The 21,931-nt window shown below is 37.4% G+C and overlaps 1 protein-coding gene across 17 annotated transcripts in view; it reads left to right on the top strand.

Moving 5' to 3' along the window:
* Window positions 1–21,931, top strand: part of MME (membrane metalloendopeptidase) — a 157,629-nt gene that overhangs the window by 67,854 nt on the left and 67,844 nt on the right. For all 17 annotated transcript variants that reach the window (XM_089330255.1, XM_089330252.1, XM_089330247.1 and 14 more), the window contains 5 exon segments: window positions 314–417; window positions 10,518–10,576; window positions 17,828–17,947; window positions 20,079–20,212; window positions 20,299–20,364. In XM_089330255.1, the coding sequence (XP_089186381.1) occupies window positions 314–417; window positions 10,518–10,576; window positions 17,828–17,947; window positions 20,079–20,212; window positions 20,299–20,364 (483 nt within the window).

Raw genomic sequence — 21,931 nt, 5'->3', positions numbered from 1 at the left:
ACTTCCATCAGTGCTTGGCTGTTAAGAATATGCTGTTATCCTCATCTGTTATGTATGGCTGAATATCAACCCTTGGTTTCATTTGATTGATTACAAGAAAGTAGACCTGAGTCATGATTCAGCTAGGACAGTACTGAACCGTAATATGGAACTAGGCTACTTGGAACTAAATCCTCCTTTAGTAAGTGTTTTAATGTCCTTGGTTAACTTTGTGAACTTGAAAGAATGTAAGAAGACTAATGCATAAATTAAGTGGGTATGTGTTTTTTACCTAAAATTTTCAATATCTCACCAATTCTTTTGTATAATACAGCTGAACTACAAAGAAGATGAATACTTTGAGAACATAATTCAAAATCTGAAACTCAGCCAAAGCAAACAACTAAAGAAGCTTCGAGAAAAGGTGGACAAGGATGAGTATGTATATCCAAGTCCCTAAAATGCCAGTTCCAAGAAGTGGCTCTCTCTCCCTTACTTGTTGGAGTGAAAAAAGAGCTTGATAAAGAAAAAAAATGCTATAAATTACAGAATTCTCCTTCTATTGAGAATGTCTAAGAGCTGGAATTATAGTGTACTGTAGTGTACTGTAGATTCAGGTCAGCAATTTAACAAAAGTTAAGGTTTTTTCGTTAAAGTGTCCTCAGATTTCTCTTTATTTTTCTCTCCCTCCTATTATTGCCTATTCCCTCTCATTTGTTTGTGGGCAAGGTTCTCAAAAATCCTAGAGCTTCAGTAACCCACAGCTGCCTCTTTCAGTCCTTACTCTGTATCCAGACTTTTCTTCCGCTGCCAGCCCCACCTTTTCTCTATGCGTTAAGGCTCCAACCACTACCCCTTCTCTGATTGGTTCATGTAAGACTCATCTAACCCCATAATAGCCAAAAAGGAGATTCCAGGAATGACTCTTATAGTTAGCCTTCAGATGTTCTTAATCTCTGCTTATTAATGGCATCACCACTTCATGTTAACTACTATTTTAGTGTTTATTTTTCACTTACGTGTTGATCAGCTTGTGCGTCTGTGCACCTAAATCCCTAGAACTGCTTATGTTGACTTTCTGTCCCAAATAGCCCTGATAGGAAAGAGGTCATTCTGTTTGACTATCAAGTCTCAGTACCCAGCACTTGGAAAGTTCTCATTTAAAACTGAATGAGTGAATGGGCAAGTGAAAAATAAATGTACTAACTTGATTTATATAGTAACTAACACAAAATCATGCCAAAGAGATGATTGATTCATTCCTGCACCCACTTATTCTTTCATTCATTGCTTATTTAAGCAATAGTTTGGAACACTATGTCCAGGTGTCACTGGGTACTGGGAGGGTCAAAGATAATCTTTGATTATAGCCACAGACGGCAGACAAGACATGATGTAATAAACAACCACAGGAGAGAAATACTCCCATTGTCCCGAGGAGGGTACAAAGTGCAGTGGGATTGATGACAACACTGTTCTGTTCTCAGTAAACCAAGTTCAGGTAGAGTAGAATTACTGCTGGAAATGCTGGTACATTTCAGTCTTACTCAACATTTTGAACTCTTGCGACACAGACATGCCTTCAAAGAGACTCTTGCTGACTCCTGGGTTTGTACTGGAGAAAATGTTGTGTTGTCTGCTATTAAAAATGGGGCTGCAGATATCAGAGATTGTTTAATTTCCCATCTGGAAAAGAAGGAAAGAAAGTGAATAGATATGGTTGATTCTATAATCAAATTATCCAATCCTGTCTCTAGAAACTCACAAAAAGTTATTAAAAATACTCCTGGTAATGTTATGATCCAAGAAGTTTCATGTAAGTCTGAATATTTTTATCTCTTTAAAAATATATACCCTAGACTGTTTCATAATAGCACCGTAAAGTATTTACAGACAAATGTCAAATATTCTTTTTGAAATGGCTTAAATATCTTAGCACCCATAGGACACCAGAAGATTTCTTCATAACTTTAAAAATAGTTGCTGAATTACAGCTTGACATTTTCTCTTGAAGTTAATATGTCTCAGTTTCATAACTGTTTTGTAATACAGTTTACACTATTCATTTCCCTTCCTTACATGGATTGATTTTCTCTGAATCCTTTTCTTTAAGATAAGCAATCAATGCCGGCACCGTGGCTCAATAGGCTAATCCTCCGCCTGTGGCGCCGGCACACCGGGTTCTAGTCCCGGTCGGAGTGCCGGATTCTGTCCCGGTTGCCCCCTCTTCCAGGCCAGCTCTCTGCTGTGGCCAGGGAGTGCAGTGGAGGATGGCCCAAGTGCTTGGGCCCTGCACCCCATGGGAGACCAGGAGAAGCACCTGGCTCCTGCCTTCGGATCAGTGCGATGTGCCAGCTGTAGTGCACCAGCCACGGCGGCCATTGGAGGGTGAACCAACGACAAAAGGAAGACCTTTCTCTCTGTCTCTCTCTCTCTCACTGTCCACTCTGCCTGTCAAAAAAAAAAAAAATGATAAGCAATCAAAAGCCAGAATTGCATGTTATATTTTAATGTTTGGGTGCTTTTGAGATCCTTTCCATAAGCTTCGGATAGTCACAGGTGCAACGTGACGTCTGAGATCTCCTTCCACACACAGTGCTAGCTTTTTTTCCTTCCCCATCTTCTTCCTATATACTGAATACAAAGGTTCAAAACTCCAGCTGCACATCAGAATCACCTGAGAACACTGAAAAAAAAATTACCGATTCCCAAGCTCCATCACCTTAAATTGCAGTGTAATTGCTCTGTGGCTGGGACCACAGATTCGGGTATTCCATTTAAGTACAGCACCCAAAGTGAGAACCTCTGAGTTAGTGTTCATTCCTTTTTATATTGAATCATCCTTGTTCAAGTTTAATGCTAAGGAATTTTTCCCAAGATTATACCTTTAATTTGGCTATTTAAGTTTAAAATTTATTTTTCTTTTCCAAAATAATTACAAACACTCTGACAGTAATGACATCAAATCACCCGGACCAAGCCTTACAGGATATAACAAAATAAAAGTTCCTCTTAATTCTACTGCAATAAAGCAGTGAAAGCTTTTGACTTCTTTTGCACTGGCTTAATTGTAATAAAGTCACTACACTTTTCTTCTCCTTATTTCTTTAGCATGAAGTTCTCATTGTGTGTGTTCACACAGATAATATCTATTATTTCTACTTTGTTCACACAGTCTGTGGTTAGTTATGTCTCTGAGTATTGGTTTTTCAAATGCTGAAAGTTCTCATTCTAGTTTGTATAGTTTCTGAGTGTCGAGTGTATGTTTACATAATTGTCTCAGACATTTTGTGTTTCCAGAAATTTTATTACAGTTTGTAAAAAGATTTAATTATGTCATGGTGTAGGCTAGAAATAGTGCTCAATTGAGAATATGATATCTGTTGGCAAAATCATTTAGTAATGTATCTAAAGTTATTTACTTCTAGTTACATGATTTTCCACTTAGAGTTCCTAGAACAAGCATAAATCTCCAGAGAAAAAAACTACATAACAACAACATAAAATGAGTCTCTTTAGATCTGCTGTTGCTAGCTCTCAGGACAGGGCCTTCTGTGCTACAATAGAGGTGGTGCCAGCACTTGTGAATAATGACTACCGACCCCTGGAGTTACTTTTCCTACCCTACAAAGATTTAGTCCATTGCTTCATCTCTCCTGTTGTTCTATATCACAATATACACACACTGATGTTGACACAAGCCAATTCCAATTCGATAAACGTTTGTTGAGCAACAACCGTGTACAAAACACTGCCAAAGACAGTCGAGGGACAGACATTAATAAGATGTTGTCTTTCACTCCGGTGCCTGCAGTCTACTTACAGAAATTCAGTCTGATGAAAGGCAGAGTTTGGTTAGTATTATTCTAAGGAGAAAAGCATTTAAAAAAAAAAAACAGCAACAACAGCAAGAAAAGCACTTAAAAAACAGTTAAACCTGTACTTATTAGTAAAACATTCTCTGAAAAACAACATGTCAGCATTGAAATTAATATTGAGAGAAGAGGTTTCACTAAAACCAAAGCCAAACAAAAATGGTTGGTTCATTTCTGTCCTCCTCTTGGTGACTCCAAGCCTGCTGGTTTTTTATATATATTTTTTCTCTAACGGGGGCTAATGGGGTAAAACAAGTAGGACCCCAGAGGCTGATATCCCACAGCCGTGGTTCTTCCTGAAGCCAGCACCACACATACTGGCAGGGAGGTTGGCACTCTGTGGGGTAACCTCTTGGTTCTGCCATTGCCGTTGAGTCACTAATACACTTTTAGTGTCACAGTACTGCCAGTTACTACCTGTGGCATTTAAAGGCCATGTGGTCTCTTTATTTATAAGATGAGCAGGCTGCCCTAGACTGTCTGATGTGTCCAGGGTTCTTTCAAGCACTAAAAGTCCATGGCCGTCACTGTGAGGTTTTGTGAGAGCCAGGATGTTTTCCTCCTTGGCTTTTCCATATTGGATGACCACAAGAAAAAGAATATTTTCTTGAGAGGTCAGGAAGTGGCTCACCTCTTACTGAAATGCCCCTTCTGATTTTTCCCCTTCACTGATGTTTCTGGAACAAGTCTTCTCTCTCAGTCTTGTAGCATTCGACTTGGTTATCAGAAGAAAAACAATCATGCAAGACAGAAAGAGGTCCGTGTGATGGCACAGACACAGAGAGCTGATAGACTGTTCTAGGTAGGGTGGGAGAATCTGTACAGTCCTGGAACTGGAGACCCAGCAGCATCTCGATAAGTTCAGATAGAGATTTATTTTAAGAAAAGATGGTTATTTGACTTAGCAAACATTACTCAGCCAGAAAGACTGAATAAGAAGTAGCTACACTAAACTTGAACAAATCAGTAACTTCCCAGGGCAGTCACTGTCACGGTGTGCTCATGTTCTGTACACATTGTAATAGATGGAGATTTTAGATTTCCAACTTTTATAGTACCATTAAGCCAACAAAGTCTGTGCAGTATGTTTTTGAGTTGTAAGCAAAATCGATTTTGTCAACAAAAACATGCCTGCTTTTTAATTAGCACCCAAGAAGGGGTTTTGTTTAGTTTTCTTTTTCAGACAAGAAAAGGAAGTGGGGAGGGAAAATGAAGAATTGAAAGGATGAAATTTTAGGAAGTTTTGAAATTTTTTAAAATAACTGTTTTAACCTCAAAGCAATAAAAAGGTCCTAAAAGTTCATTTAAGCTGGGAGATCTTTATATGTATTTTTTATTTAGCCATGATCAAGAGAGTATTTATTTTATTTGAAAGGCACACACACACACACACACACACAGAGACACCTCTTGTTCACTGGTTCACTCCCTAAGTGCTGAACCTGGCTGAAGCCAGGAGCTGGGAACTCAGTTTGGATCTCCCACATGGGTGGTGGAGACCCAACTATTGCGTCATCACTGCCGCCTCCCAAGGAACACATTAGCAATAATCTGGAATCTAGCGTGGAGCTACGACTCAAATACAGCGCTCAGGATGGGACATGGCCATTCCCAGGCAGCATCTCAACCCCTCTACCAAACACCTACCTTGGGCTGTTTAGTAGGGATGTGATTGGAAGAGGAGCAGGTTCTCTTTCTCCTTAAATATTCTTTTCCATTTATATCACTGAGATTTTCTATGTGTAGGCAAATGACTTTAATAACCAAGCTCTGCCTCAGTTTCTACACCTGCAAATTAGAGGAGTCATCTTTATCATATAAATGATTTGAAAAATGAATGAAAATATATAAGAACTTTGAGGTCCTCATGAAAGAACATTAATACTTGTAAAGGGTTACAGTGGTTGTTACAAGACAAGAATTCTCCTTTCCACCTAGGAATCCTTGAGGAAGACACAGAAAAACTATTGTGTTGCACCACTGATTTCAAAGGACCTGCTTTGAGACCACTGGATACTTAGAACCTGAACACTTGCAGGGGGAAAGGCATTAAGGATTTTATGGCTTTAAGTTTTAAAGTTACACAAGAGTGTGTGAAAGAGAAATTTGATGCCAACTGTTTTTGCAATCCAGTGACTTTATTTTATCCCAAAGGCTATGGGAACAGGCGGTCAGTTTCTTCCCTGCTATAAAAATGATGTCCATGTGCTTTCATTTCTTCACCACTTAACTTCTTCAGGGTAATAAGAGGTAGAGAAGAAACACCTGGTTCCTCTCTCAAGTATATTGCAGTTATGTTTCCCACCCACAATGTTAGTTCAGCTTTGAGGACCTTGTTGCTTCAATGGTTGTTCTTTGTTGTACCATTAAATGTCCAAAAGAAGAAAAAAACTACCTGACAAAATTATGTCTCATAAATTAAAAATAAAGTAGCTCACTCCCTGGTTTCTTACTGTTAACTTTATAGCACCCACTCACTCACACTCATACACACACAGACCCTGGAGACCAGAAGAGAATGCAGGAACAGAATACTTTTGCACCCTCTGTCAGAAAGATCCAGTACTGCTGTGTGGAGGCTGGGTGTATGGCCTGTAAATGTGTCTTCAGGTAACCTACATGTACTTTATTTTAGGACAAGAGTCACCACCATTTGATATTATCTTCTGTGTGTGCATTTTCAGAGCGAAACAAATGGAGAAATTTCAATTTATGAAGATTACAACCAAAGCAAAAGAACTGTAGCTTTTCCTTACACTTACCTCACTGGGTATTTTGGAATATATTTTCTTTGCCTCAGTTAATTTAGCCTTTACATTAACATACTGAGATATTACATATCTGACTACAAATATTGGACATTGAGTCTGTAGCAACTGCTGTTGCCTTATTTAAGAGGTAATGATCTAATCACAGTATTTGAGGTTCTGGTCATTACCAGGGGATACCCTGTGCTTCTGGATAATTCTCCAGCATGGCCTGAGGACACAGCAAGAGAGAGCCCAGGAAAGAAAAGCACTATAGTAGAGCTCTGAAAATTCAACCACTGTAATTCTTGTTTTATTTAAGTGTGCTGTGGTCATAAATAGTTACCTAGGAGGTATAATTCACAGTGGACCTTTTAATATGTAAAACTCTTCCTACTGTAAAGTTACAAACATTAATCAAAGTACAATCTTAAACCCCTCAAAGTATAATGTGACATATCAACAGAAAAACACTGAAACAAAAGATTTGACATTTATTTATCAAAATCAATAAATTCAAGATGGATAATATATAAACTGTATCCTCTAAGACCTATTGTGTGAAACATTAGTGTCATGTGTTTCCTTCCTCTTCTCTACAACACTGCATTTAAGAATAATTTGGATTGGCATCATTTCTATTTCATTATTAAGATTTTTGACAGTGCAGAGCCATACAATTTGCAAGTCTTATTTGTAATTACCCATAAAATCAATGCAGAGCTTGCCATCACTAAATTAGAAGTTCATAATTAAAAAATATAACCCTGAAACCTAACAATTAAAATTTTGCCCATTAGAAACTATTTACATATAAAATGTTCTGCATTTTTGCTATTAACTTGTTGAGGACTCATAGAAATGCCTTTTGTGAACCATGCAAGGAACAGCCTTTTCTCCCAAGTGTAGTATGAGCCATTTTCTGTTTTGACCCTTTTGCCAGGGAACTTGGAGCTGCATCTGACCCTGAGTCATAGTAGCTCTGCTAACATATTTGCAGGTACTTCACAAAGTTCTTAGAAAATGTAAGTAAAAGTAAGTGCATTTTGGTGCCAAAAGATTTTGAAATCCATGCATAGTTTTTTCATAAAATAAATTTTCTATGGGATGGATTTCAATAATTTTTACACCAAAATAAACTAAGCTTTTAATTTCATGTTTCTATTTCCTTTTTGAAGTGCCCTTGTACATAATCCAGTGCTGTTTATTCCTGACAGGGAACTAACATTCGAACATCCAGGTTCTTCTGTATTTGAACTTTAGAATGAAGAAAATGATAATTGCCACATGTATAGTTGCTAGTGCAAAATTGACTGTATAATAAGCAAAAGCTCTTGTATGTGTAAGTTGTTTCTCCTGTAATACAGAAGGAATTAAAATGTGCAATGTTAATAGCTGTTTCTGTATGAGCAAGGATATGGAGGACAATTTTATGGAGGAGAAGGGTACTTCTGTCCACACCACCTGGATTTGGATACCATGAGGATAACCTGGGAGCACCATAGAGGAGGACTGGCCTGTATGGTTCTGAGAGGCATGACCCACTGTGAGAAAATACGCCGAATAGCCTAACACAGAACTTCAGTCAGAAAACTGACTTGAGAGTTATCTTTGTTCACAGACAAGTTGGTTTATGCCACTCAAGTGTCTGGAGAGATGGCAGGAGGTTGCAGCAAATTGTTTTCAAGTTGTCTAATTCTGTTAGTCTTATGCCAGCCCTCTGTATTCTGACATGCTGCCAGAGCATTGTTGGGTTACAGAAACTTGGTCTTTTATTCTATTTTAACTTTATTTTGCTTTCATTTTGTGTTGGATAAATGGTTTTCTTTAAGTGTGTCAGAATTTCGTTTATATAGGACACAGGTCCATGTGTCTTTTTAGCAATTTAATTATCATGGGACTAGAACTTTGAGTTCAAAAATTCTTTACACCAATGTAAATTTATCTTCCAATTCTGTTTTTCCACAAACTTTAGATTACTCTCATATTTTCTTTTATATTTCGTAGTCACATTTACTTGATCTTAGTCTATTCCATCCTGTGAGTGTGCAAATGCATGTTTTTCTTGTGAGTCATCACAGATTATGTGGGAAGCAAGTGGTGTTTAATTAAAATAAATAAGATCGTATTCTTGTAATCCTCAACCTGTAAGAAATATTAAAATATTGATGACTCAGCTGTGATGAAATTTGGGAGTACTGATAAATCAGTCTCCCCATCTTCTTTAAAAATATTTTTCTCTATTTAAAACAACAGCAATAACAAACCAAAGAAGAAACAGATTGGTCAGCCCGTGTCCAAGCATAGTTTCTTCTTAAAGAAAATTTACAAAGATATTAACTGGATTTTTAAAAATGTCCCAAATCCTTTACATGAAAAAAAAAATTTTAATTATAAGACACATATCCCATATTATCTCAGAATTTATCCGTTGCTATATGTGGCTCCCTGCCACCTATTTTTAAAAGATCAGAATGTTTTTATCTATTTTTAAAAGATCACATCTGACATCCCATAATAGTTACTGACATTATAACTAAAATGCTGATTTGAGCAACTGATTTTGTACTGCTTACCTGGCGAAGCAGGGTATAGGAAGGTTCTGATTTAACCTCCTGTACTAATTACTGTAAACTCCTTCTGTGAATGGGATGCTAACTGTCACAGTAACTGTTGCTCTGGAAGTGGGGTGACTACAGTGAAGCTATTAGATAATAATAGGTGATTGTCCTAAGTGTTTGCATGTGTGCTGGTTTCAAGAGGTTCTCTGAAGTCAAGCAGTGTCCCTTTTTCAATGGATACATAATGATGTGTATAATAATCTGTTAGGGTAAGATTATCACTCCTGCTGCACAAAAGCACTTATCACATAGTCATTGACATTCAGTTTTCATAACAATTGAGCAGAAAGACATGGGGACATAGGCTCCTATTCTTCAATCCCAAATGATCATTCAGGAGGTACTTTTTCAATTTTCTCGTTCACTCTTTTCTCATCCATCTTTCTCATCTCAAAAACTCAATGAGACTAGATTTTATATAATCTCTAGTTTCTATTTGGAGCCTAAGCTATGGCATAGACAGATAGCTCTGTTGAACCACCTGGAGATCATTTTAGAATCATCAAAAATACACCTTTGCTTAACTTGCTGGATTGTTATATTTTTTTAAAATAAGCCAGTCCCAAAAAGACAAATATCATATTTACCTTATCTGTGGTAACTAATAGAGTAAAAACAGATGTAATGTATATGAGCAAAATGGACATTTTGAGATTTGATTATTGTTCACAGCAATTGTTTCTACTATTGAATTGTTCATAGCCCTTGTTTCTACTATTTGTTGAATACTTAGTGGAGGGTTAAGCTTATTATTATAAAATAAACTGAAACTATGTCATTGTAAAAATAAAAATAAAATTAGTATTCAATGATAAGCATTAGAAGCCCACTAATCCTTGCTGAGATGTCTTAGCTCTCAAAAGACTCTCTGTAAACCAGGAATTAAAAACTTTTAAATATGTTTGAATCTGTAGTTTTTATAACCCGTAATTCAGTATTCTCTGAAATGTTCACAGTTGCTTACATTGAATCACGAATGTAAAGCTAAATACATGTCAGAACCTTAACCCATTGTGATTTCTGAGAAGATACATTTTACTAGGTTTTCACTGTCAGATTCCTCTACATAAATTCATGCAAGTGAAGTTAGTTTGCAGACCTGGGTAATACATTGATTTTCAAGAGATAAAAATACTTTCAAATAAGCTGTCATATAGTGAGATAACTTTAATTTGTTGATCATATTTCTAACAGAAAGTCAAGGTTCATCTAAGAACCATAATAATGCTTTTATTTTGGTAGACTGAGTCAGATAATAAAACATCATTTGTGATGAGCTTTTATGTTTTCTGCAGGTGGATAACTGGAGCAGCTATAGTCAATGCATTTTATTCTTCAGGCAGAAATCAAATAGGTAAGATATATTCCTACATAATTCTTTAGTATTTGTATAGTATATTATGTGACCAATTTGCAGTCCCCCAAAAAGCACAGCTAAGGCTGAGTTATTAATTTATGGAATACAGTTATTGATAGTAAATGCACCTATTTTGTTTTTACTGTACTGGGAAAATTTTAATTGGTATAAATCAGGTCAAGTAATTTTGTTTCTTTTCTAACACTCTCATTTGTAGCTAAAATGTTATTTTTCTAAGAACTTTTTTTAAGTTCCTTAAATAGCTTTACAAACTTGTATTGACTTTCAGACTTGCTAAGCATCAGCATATTCAAGCTGTTTAAGGTTCCAAGAGCCAGCCTTTCAGTTCTAAGAGTGTTCAGAATCAAGAGTAAAGATAATCTCAGCATTATTACAAACTATTCTTTTTTTCAACTTTTATTTAATAAATACACATTCCCAAAGTGCAACTTTTGAATTATAGCGCTTTTCCTTCCATAACCTCCCTCCCACCGCAACCATCCCATCTCCCACTCCCTCTCCCATCCCATTCTTCATCAAGATTCATTTTCAATTATCTTTATATACAGAATATCAACTTAGTATATACTAAGTAAAGATTTCAACAGACTGCACCCACAAAGACACACAAAGTATAGAGTACCATTTGAGTAGTAGTTTTACCGTTAATTCGCATACTTGGGGAGTAGGTGCACAGTGACTCTCATTGTTGATTTAGCAATTGACACTCTTATTTATGACATCAGTAATCACCCAAGGCTCCGAAGGAGGTACCTTTCTCTGAAGCTAAGAGAGAACGTCCACTTTGACTATGGCTTTGTCTAAATAAGATCGGAGTTGGTGAACTCAAGAGGCTTCCATAGCCTTTGCAGCTCATGACAAACTATTCTTTATATCTGAGTCTGTCACCTGTCTCCCTTTTCTTGAATTTGGTTACCAATTTGATTAGCAGTTATGAAACATCTTGCAAGATACTTATCGTTGAGTAAAACAGAAGCCTTAAAAACATTATGCCCTTTAATTATGAAGTTTGATTTTGCCTTCCTTCATTGCTTTTAAATCTCAGAAGAGTTAGGTTAGGAAATTATCTGCATTCTCTTCTAGTATTTTAATGGTTTCTAATTTTGGAGTAAAACTTTACTCCATCTGGGATTTACTTTGGTACATGATATGAAAATGAATTTTACAAAGTAATCAGAAAAGGTTGTCTTTATATAATGTATAGATAATAAATAAGACATGTGCACCCAAGTTAAAATCAGTTAGCTCAAAGTTTAGGCTCAGATGTTTTTCAGTACAGGAAATGATAACCTAAAGCCAGACCAGAACCTGCTTAATGATCAACTCCTCAGAACCCTTGCACTCAATCCTTTATAATGTATTCCTAAAACCACTCAGATATTTTCTTAGAAATGCCTTTATCTCTGAAAGTTCTTCCCTTTAAAGACCTCTTTTTTAACTTTTATTTAGTAAATATAAATTTCCAAAGTACAGTTTATGGATTACAATGGCTCCCCCCCCATAACTTCCCTCCCACTCACACCCCTCCCATCTCCCACTCCCTCTCCTATTCCTTTCACATCAAGATTAATTTTCAATTATCTTTATATACAGAAGATCTATTTAGTATATATTAAGTAAAGATTTCATCAGTTTGCACCCACACAGAAACACAAAGTGTAAAATACTGTTTCAGAACTAGTTATAGCATTACTTCACATTGGACAACACATTAAGGACAGATCCCACATGAGAAGTAAGTACATAGTGACTCCTGTTGTTGCCTTAACAATTTTGCACTCTTATTTATGGCATCAGTAATCTCCCTAGACTCTTGTCATGAGTTGCCAAGGCTATGGAAGCCTTTTGAGTTCTCTGACTTTGATCTTATTCCGACAGGGTCATAGTCAAAGGGGAAGTTCTCTCCTCCCTTCAGAGAAAGGTACCTCCTTCTTTGATGGCCCTGTTCTTTCCACTGGGATCTCACTCGCAGAGATCTTTCATTTACATGTTTTTCTTTTTTTTTTCCAGGGTGTCTTGGCTTTCCATGCCTAAAAACTCTCATGGGCTCTTTAGCCATATCTGAATGCCTTAAGGGCTGATTCTGAGGCCAGAGTGCTATTTAGGACATCTGCCATTCTATAAGTCTGCTGTGTATCTCTTTTTAATAGGAGTTCTGTTTCTCAAAGATCTAGATCATTCCACACTGAGATATAGTCAGAATAATTAACTTTCAGTGCACTCCCAAAGCAAATTAAGGCATCTAGACTAGGGATGGGGCAGACTAAAAGCTGAAGCTTCATTTAACTCTAGCTCAGGGCAGATCCTGGATCCTATGAGACCTGGTGATGATGTATACTCAGTAAGAGTTGTCAGACAGATACTCTAGGATGACTCGCATATGCACCCCTCTGCCTTCTCCGGAGCCGGTTCAGGCATTTATGCTGGTCTACCTTGTTTGGCTCAAAATTGGTTCACTTTAAAGTTTCCCTGATCAGAAAAGAGCTGAGATTGTTCTCATTTGAGTTTAAGATCCTCAAAACAAACTGGCATACAGAAAAATGAAAAAGAAAATAAAGCGGCCTAATATTTCACAAAGTACACAATCATTTTTGAAATAATAAAGAATTGCTATCATGACTCTTCTTAAGGTATAAGAAAGACCTTTTTAAAAATTCTCTACATAAATTCATGTGATGGAAATATGAATTAAGAAAACCTATTAACCTATTTTTATATGCTTGTCTGCTAATAATAGCAGTTCGGAGAAGAGGAAAGTGTCTTGCAGGAGGAGAAATCTTTGAAATATGCAGTTTTTCTCCTTGACAGTTCATTTAAATCTTCAAAGTGAAGATTGCCATAATGAAAAATAATGGAAGATTCAGATCTCCATCTTTCATCTTGATGGAAACATACAGATAATATGTATCTTCTGTAACACTGTCTTAATGGATTTGTATGATGTCCATTACAAAATTAGAGTTTGAATATTCCAGCATTTGCCACATAAATGATTCCACTCAACATAGACATAAACATATTCCAAATTATCAGAGATTTACTGATGTCAATAATTTCTGCCTCCTTACTTAAATCCCTTCCATTTTTGTCAGACTTCATGCCTTTTAGTTTGTGTACACCCACCACCCTTTCATGTGAACAAAAAAACCAACGTTTAGGGCAAGAAAGATACTGAAAGTATCTAATTCATTGTTGCTCTTCCCTGCACATTTGCTTTATAGAGTTCTAGAAGCCCTCTATGTCATACTGTTTGGAAAGCTGCATTTAAATGTCTCTTTGTAAATTCTAAGCAGGATTTAGTCATCCTACTAAACCATAAACTCCTGTCCTAGTAAATTGTGAAGCCAGATGTAACCTTAGGAAATGTTGTATTCTCCTTTTTCATTAAAATTGCACTAGAAGAAACCTTACAAATCTTTTTTCTGATTTCAGAAATGTTTAAGTTATTTAATGTATTTAATCTGTGGGTTCTATGAATACTTGAGATAGTTACATTTTCCTTTTTTTAAAAAAAAGATTTATTTTATTTATTTGAAATACAGTGCTACAGAGAGAGGTAGAGACAGAGAGAGAGGTCCTTCATCCGCTGGTTCACTCCCCAGATGGCCACAACGGCCGGAGCTGCGCCGATTCGAAGCCAGGAGCCAGGAGCCTCCTCTGGTTCTCCCACGTGGGTGCAGGGGCCCAAGGACTCGGGCCATCTTCTATTGCTTTCTCAGGCCACAGCCGAGAGCTGAATCAGAAGAGGAACAGCCGGGACTAGAACTGCATATGGGATGCCGGCGCCTCAGGCCAGGGCTTTAACCTGCTGCGCCACAGCGCCAGCCCCAATAGTTATATTTTCTAAAGTGGTTCATCATGGGATTCATAGGAATGTTATTTTGAGACTTGAAAATTAAGAGTAAATGTTTCCAAACATATTGCCACTCCATTTAATTAAAAAAATGTTGATTTCCCACCAAAAAAATTATCTGATTGCAAACTTGAGCTTTATAAGAAATATTCTAAAAATGAATCATTTGCAACCTTAAAAAATAGACGAGGGAAGTAGGATGAGTGGAGAATTCAGAGAAAGGGGAAGGTAAGGCACAATCTTTTGTTTCATGGGCTAATATTTTTTAAATGGCTTGTTGACAATCATGAGCATAAAAAATGTTCAACTAAGGAGTTGGTTATAAACAACACTTGTGAAGTTTCCTAGTAACAGCAGTAAGGCTAATGTGTGAAATCCTCATTATAGAGAAGTGGCTGACAAAATAAAAGGGGAAATCATAATTTGCAAAGTTGAACTTGAAGACTACTACTTAATATGAGCCATTAAAAATCTTATCACTTGCCTGAGGAAAAGCATATTGGGTTATAATTATATCAGCCGGATCTTTATAGTTAATGTTTAGCCTTGATAACACATTTCATAAGAGCATTTTATATAATGGATGGATTTTAATCAAGGTACATAGTGTGGGAGATAGTGTTCACTTTAAGTTAATAAAGTGCTGCACATAATTTTTGTACTTTAGGCTAAAAATAATTTCTTGGCGCTGTTTAGTTCAGGCAGCTACATGTGAGGTATAACTTTCATCGAAATTCTCCAAGGACACAAGTACATCTTTTATTATTTGGTCATTTGAAAGTCATGGCAACTTTTCAGTTTTTTTAAAGGTCTGGAGAGCAATTAAATTTCTCAGGGTATCTTCAAAATCTCCTTTGTAAATATCTAATAGTTACCCCCAAAAACCCATGCAAAGTTATGTTATATTGAGGCCACCTGAAAGACAAACATTTGCTGTGGAGTGTTAGCTAGATCTTAAATGTCTTAAGGTCAGGGCCCTTGTCTTATATTGTTGATATCCACATAGTTTGGCCTAAAACTTTTTAACATATAATAGGTGTTAGTATGAAAATATTGCTTTATTACAGAACATAGTGTTTCATTTCTTCATTGGATACTGATACACTCCTTTTAAAACATGAAGGCTAAAATTAGTGATCTATTTACATCAATTTTAATTTCTTTCTTTTTTAAAGATTTATTTATTTGAGAGACAAAGTTAGAACAATAGAGGGAGAGACACAGAGAGAACGAGATCTTCCGTCTGCTGGTTTACTTCCCAAATGGACTCCATGTCTGGGGCTGGGCCAGGCTGAAGCCAGGAGACTGGAACTCCATCTTGGTCTCTCATGTGGGTTCAGGGACCCAAGGGCTTGGGCTATCTCCTGCAGCTTTCCCAAGTGCATTAGCATGGAGCTAGGTAGGAAGTGGAGCAATCAGAACTCAAACTGGTGCTCAAATGGGATTCTGGTGTCACTGCAAGTGGCAGCTAAACCTGCTGAGCCACAATACCAGTCCCACAATTTCTTTTTGTTGTTGTTGTTTTTTTTAAATATTTATCTATTTATTTGGAAGGTAGAGTCACAGAGAGAGGGGGGTGGAGAGAAAGAGAAAGAGAGATCTTCCATCCGCTGGTTCACTACTCAAATGACCACAATGGCTACAGCCGAGCCTCACTGAAGCCAGGAGCTAGGAGCTTCTTCCAGGTCTTCCATGTGGGTACAGAGCCCCAAGCATTTGGGCCATCTTCCACTGCCTTAGCAGGCATATTAGCAGGGAGCTGGATAGGAAAAGGAACAGCAAGGACTTGAACTGGTGCCTATATGGGAAGCCGGTGCTGCAGGTGGCAATTTTATCCACCCCTTCCCATAACTGCTTTCCAAGTTATCCCCCCAAATCAACCACCTCTGAATAACATGGCTCCAAAACGATGATTTTCTTTTTTCTACTATTATTTAACAGGAGAGATATATCCCCAGAGAAGAGAATGAAAGCACATTATGAGTACATTTCCATAGCTCAAGGATATATTATAAGTGATAATGGATGTGGCAAGAGAGTGGAGGGCATGAGAGAGGTGAAGAAGTGGGCAAGGAGGGTGGAATCAAGGGCTTTAGGCAGATGTTATGTTTAGCTGGAGGGCAATGATAAGGCATCCAAAGTTCTTCATCAGGAAGAGGATAATGAGCAGCATTGCACTGTAATCTGGCTGCAGCATAGATTAGATTTAGGATAGACTGTAGTTGGATGAGACAGGAAGAGGGAAGACAGACTAGGAAATCAATTAATTCTTGAGACAGTGAATGAGAGTGTGAACCAGGGTAGGAGCAGACAGGAGATAAGAGAAGCTATTGCGGGGAAGGTACATCACTTGGCCTCTGCCATCAGTAGGCTGTAAAACACTTTGTAAAGAAAGGAGGTATCTAAAATAAATAGAAAATGTTCACTGTTGATGACCAAGACACTTTAGCTGCCATTAGCAGAAATAACAAAGTCAAGACAGTTATGGCTTAGTGGGGAAAATGAGTTTGCTGTTTGACACTTAAATTTAAAATGTTTTGTGAGACCTCTAAATGGAGAAAGTTCTCAAGTTAATGCAGGGGTAAGAGTACACATTAAAACTATAATTCATGTATTGATGAAACTATTTAGAGCACTTTAATAAATTAAGGTGATCATTTATTCATTGATCATTGATGTTCACTCGTCACATTTTCTGAGCACTGATTGTGTTCCAGGCAGTGTTCGAGTTTTAAATTCTGGAGATAGTGACCTGAACAAGGTGCCAGATTGGCCAAAAAACAGACAAATAAATGCAATTACAGACACTGAGATCTCTGCTTCCAAAGGGCTAATATTTGAGGTGCTGGGGTGGGAGTTGGGCAGAATAGTAAGGAAGGACTCCAGCCTAAACACAGAAATCGAGATATTATAAGGTAGCCATAGGTACCCAGATGAAAATAAAATGATTACGTGCCTCCAATTGAGTGGTTGTTTCTTTAAGATGCTATCATAGATGACACAGTTTTTTAGAGAAAATATTAAAACTGATGGTTGTATTATTGAATACCTGTTTTTTTCCAAATATTTATAGGGGGAAAATGGTCTTTTAAATTAAGATTATAAATTTCCCTGTTTTAAACACCTGACAACAAGAAAACAATTTTAAAAGAGATTGTAAAGTGCTTTTGATGAATAAATCATAGATAATGATGCTACTCAGGATCATCTGTTTGTTGTTATCAATAATAAAAGACCCACATTTGTTTCTATTTTGGGATATGCCCAAGTGAAAATGACACACTGGAAAAACAGCTTAGCAAGCAAGAAGGCAACACCAGAACTGTTATGAAATCATGCCACAAATAATCTTTGACTGTCTTCTCTCCTTGTAGTCTTCCCGGCTGGCATTCTGCAGCCCCCATTCTTTAGTGCCCAACAGTCCAACTCATTGAATTATGGGGGCATCGGCATGGTCATAGGACATGAAATCACTCACGGCTTCGATGATAACGGTAAAATGCACTTGACATTATCCATTGATTGAGATATATCTTCATAACTTTCATGAGTTATAATTTATTAATAAAAATTTCATTTTTAATATATCATCAATCTAATGTTCAGACTTCATGTATTTCCTGTTTTTTTTTTTAATGTATTTATTTATTTGAGTGACAGAGACCTCCCATCTGCTGTTTCACTCCCTAAGTGCCCACAATGGCTGGGCTGGGCTGAGGCCACAGCCAGGAGCCAGGAACACAATCCAGGTTTTCCATGTAGGTGAAAGAACCCCAATTACCTGAGCTATCACCACTGTTTGCCAGGGTCTGCATTATCAGGAAGCTGTAGTCAGAAACTAGAACCAGAAATCAAACCCTCACACTCTGATGTGGGATGCAGACATCTTAACTGCTAAACACCCACCCTCTCAGTGTTCTCTTCAAACTGTGTTTCACAAGATTTCTAAGAATCAGGTAAGCTATCTGTTTTATACTCATACATAAAGCCAATATTCACACTGAAAAAATACTGTGACATTTGTCAACATCAGAAATAATGCTTGGCCTTATTTCATGATTGTATATGTGCTGTCTCACTGGACTCATAGAGGGCAGGGGCTGTGTCTTAAAATTAGAAGAAAAATCAGTAGTAGTACTTATCTAAGTACCTATAAGACTCATGAGATGGTTGAAGTCAGAAACTTCTGTTTTCCCATCTTAACTTAATACACAACATTGCAAACAGTAGGCAATTAAATGTTTATACATGTCCCTAACTGTCAAAGTGAATTTAGAGTTTCAATGGAAGTTGAGAGAAATAGGCAAGATGTAGAAAGAGGTGATAATGGAAGTTATGACAAAGATTAATGCATAAGGATAAGGAAAGAAGGAAGAGAGCAACAGTGAGAAAATAGTTTAGTTGAGTATTAACTAGAACCAACTTTAGGGAGTGAGAGAAAGAAAAAGAATCAGGAAGGGTACACTATTTAAGAAGATTTAGTAAGTGTCTATTAAACTCTTAAACTATGCAACAGTGTTAACATATAGGTATTCATACTATTTGAATTTTCCAAATTGGAAATAAAAAAAAATAGCTTGAAGTTACAAAGCTAGGAATTTGTGCAGCTAGTATGTAAGTCCAAGTAAGTTGACTTCATAGCCTTTTCTATTCACTACATCATAGATAAATATGATGAAAAAAGTATCAGCACCCATGACATTTGTTAATGTGATTAGAGCTGCACCTATGACATTTGTTAATGTGGTTAGAGCTTAAAAAGAGGAGAGCTCCATGTTGGTTAGAATTTGTCGGAAAGCCAAGAGAAAAAAAAAATTTTGTACTTGAAGTAAAGGAAAATTACTGCTGTATTTCCTGAAGAGCCTGGGGATATGAATATCAAGATACTTGATATCAATAATATCAAGATAAAAATGGATAAACTTGGCCAGCGCCACGGCTCACTAGGCTAATCCTCCGCCTTGCGGCGCCGGCACACCGGGTTCTAGTCCTGGTCCGGGCGCCGGATTCTGTCCCAGTTGCCCCTCTTCCAGGCCAGCTCTCTGCTGTGGCCAGGGAGTGCAGTGGAGGATGGCCCAAGTGCTTGGGCCCTGCACCTGCATGGGAGACCAGGATAAGTACCTGGCTCCTGCCATCGGATCAGTGCGGTGCGCCGGCCGCAGCACGCCGGCCGCAGCGGCCATTGGAGGGTGAACCAATGGCAAAAGGAAGACCTTTCTCTCTGTCTCTCTCTCTCACTGTCCACTCTGCCTGTCAAAAAAAAAATGGATAAACTTTTTGAAATCACAAAAAATATCAAATTAAACACACTTGGTTCAGGTGAAAACCATCCAATAGAACAAGACATTATTTTATGAGTGTTTAATCTGATGTCCTCATCTGAGACATCAAAAACCAAGTGAGTAATCAGGATCAATACTAAGGTACATCAGCAAAGAAATCTCTGGCAGCCCAGCCTATAGGTTACTAACTCTGTGGATGAGGAAAGATAAGAGATTCTGTTATAATCTGTTCAATTGAATGTTCCCACTCACATCAATTTCGGTTCTTGCCTTGAATAAAATATATATTATTGTAGATCTTATAGTTGTGAGTATTCATCTTACTTAAATAAATATTTTACAGGCAGAAATTTTAATAAAGATGGAGACCTTGTTGACTGGTGGACTCAACAGTCTGCAAATAATTTTAAAGAACAGTCCCAGTGCATGGTGTACCAGTATGGAAACTTCTCCTGGGATCTAGCAGGTGGACAACACGTATGTCATTAGCATTTTCTTGAAAAGTTTAAAGTATGTTCAATCTTAGGTGAATTATGCTAAAAAAAATCTCTTATTTTAAACAGCTCAACGGAATTAACACACTGGGAGAAAACATTGCTGATAATGGAGGCATTGGCCAAGCATACAGAGTAGGTGATATTGTCTTCCCATTTTTGTGATTGGGTTGTGTATTATATTTTGTAAAAGGTACATTTATTATAAATAATAAATGATGAATGGAAAATGAAAAATATGTGATGAGAAAGAAGATTGTAAATATAATAGTGGGTGTGATGGACCAGAACATCAGTCTCTTAAGTTTCAAAAAACTAAAGAAGAAGAAACCTGGAATTCTTTTTCTAATAGAAGCAATATTTTTCTAAGAAATAATCTCAGAAATGGCTTTTCTAGAAAAGATGTCCCATTTTGAGATTCAGTGATTATTTCTAGCCCTTTTCTTTTCTGTTGAGGAACGGTATTTTTTTCTTCATATTATTTGTTGAACTCTTTACTTAGCATAGGGCTAATCTTATGAGTATTAAGTAAACTGAAAATAGATCTTTGTAAAAATTAAGAGTTGGGATAGGAGAAGATGGAGGAAGAAGGGTTGGAGCATAGGCAGGAGGGCGGATAGGGTAGGACATACCATTATGTTTCTAATTCTGTATTTATGAAACCCATGAAACTTGTATAACTTAAAAAAATAGAAAAGTTGTCACATGAGAAGGATTACTTCTGGGTGATCGATCAATATGATGAATAGGAAAACTCTTAGTTTTGCAGCAAACAAAGCAGCATATGGGGCCAATAGTAGCATACACCTTGGGCATGATATTGAACCCCCGTCCATGTTCAGTGATTTAGTGAGACACTGAAGAGATATGGTTCCAGCATATGCATTGTAATCAACCAAACTGTTATACCCCCAGAAGTTACCAGTGGAGCATCCCTTAGACTGTCATTTAACTTCCCATTCATTCTTGCCTTCAACAGAGCAGTTTACACTGCATTTTTGCACTACTCTTAGGTGCTAACACTGCAGCAATGAGCCTTCTATAAAAGAACTCATTATTTGATTTTGTGAGCAAGGATTAAAGATCGTGTATGTCACATACCCAAGAAAAAGTAGAGATTCTTACATAAGGTTGGAGGAATAATGGTCTTGCATGCAATAAGGAGTGAGGATGATTTTGAATACTTTCAATCCTAAAGTAGCTCACATGCAGGAAAATGAGCAGAGTGACCTTGAAATTGGTACAAAGGAGGGGTTCCCTAGGAGGAGCGAGGCTTCTGTAAGACAAGGATGGCTAGATGTTTGTGGAGTAGATGACGATGCAGGGTTATCTGTTGACCACAGAAATGTCTGGGTTAGAGAGGAGAAGGAGAACATCAGTAGTTGGACCAGGAAGAGGAAGCACCAGAGCAAGACCAGGAGAGGTGATTGGCAGGGCCTGCAATTTGGCGGACTAAGGGTGATCTTTATGCAAGGCTTGGGAGATTAAGCCAGCTACCAGGTTTCTGAAAGAGTGAGTCCTAACCCAGTCCAGGGGATGGTAGATTGTGGATACTTAGCTGGATGGCTTTCTTTCTTTATTGTATGCTTTTTACCTCTTTGCATGCTGGTATTATTTTATTTTAAAATTTTATTTGTTTATTTGAGAGACACACAGTCAGAGAAATCTCCCACCCATTAGTTCACTCCCCAAATGCCTCCAA

The sequence above is a fragment of the Oryctolagus cuniculus genome, chromosome 4, assembly GCF_051225735.1.
Source record: "Oryctolagus cuniculus isolate XC-2025 breed Fujian yellow rabbit chromosome 4, ASM5122573v1, whole genome shotgun sequence".
Classification (NCBI taxonomy): domain Eukaryota; kingdom Metazoa; phylum Chordata; class Mammalia; order Lagomorpha; family Leporidae; genus Oryctolagus; species Oryctolagus cuniculus.
Note: the sequence above shows the minus strand (reverse complement) of the source record. Positions and strands in the feature narration are given on the sequence as shown.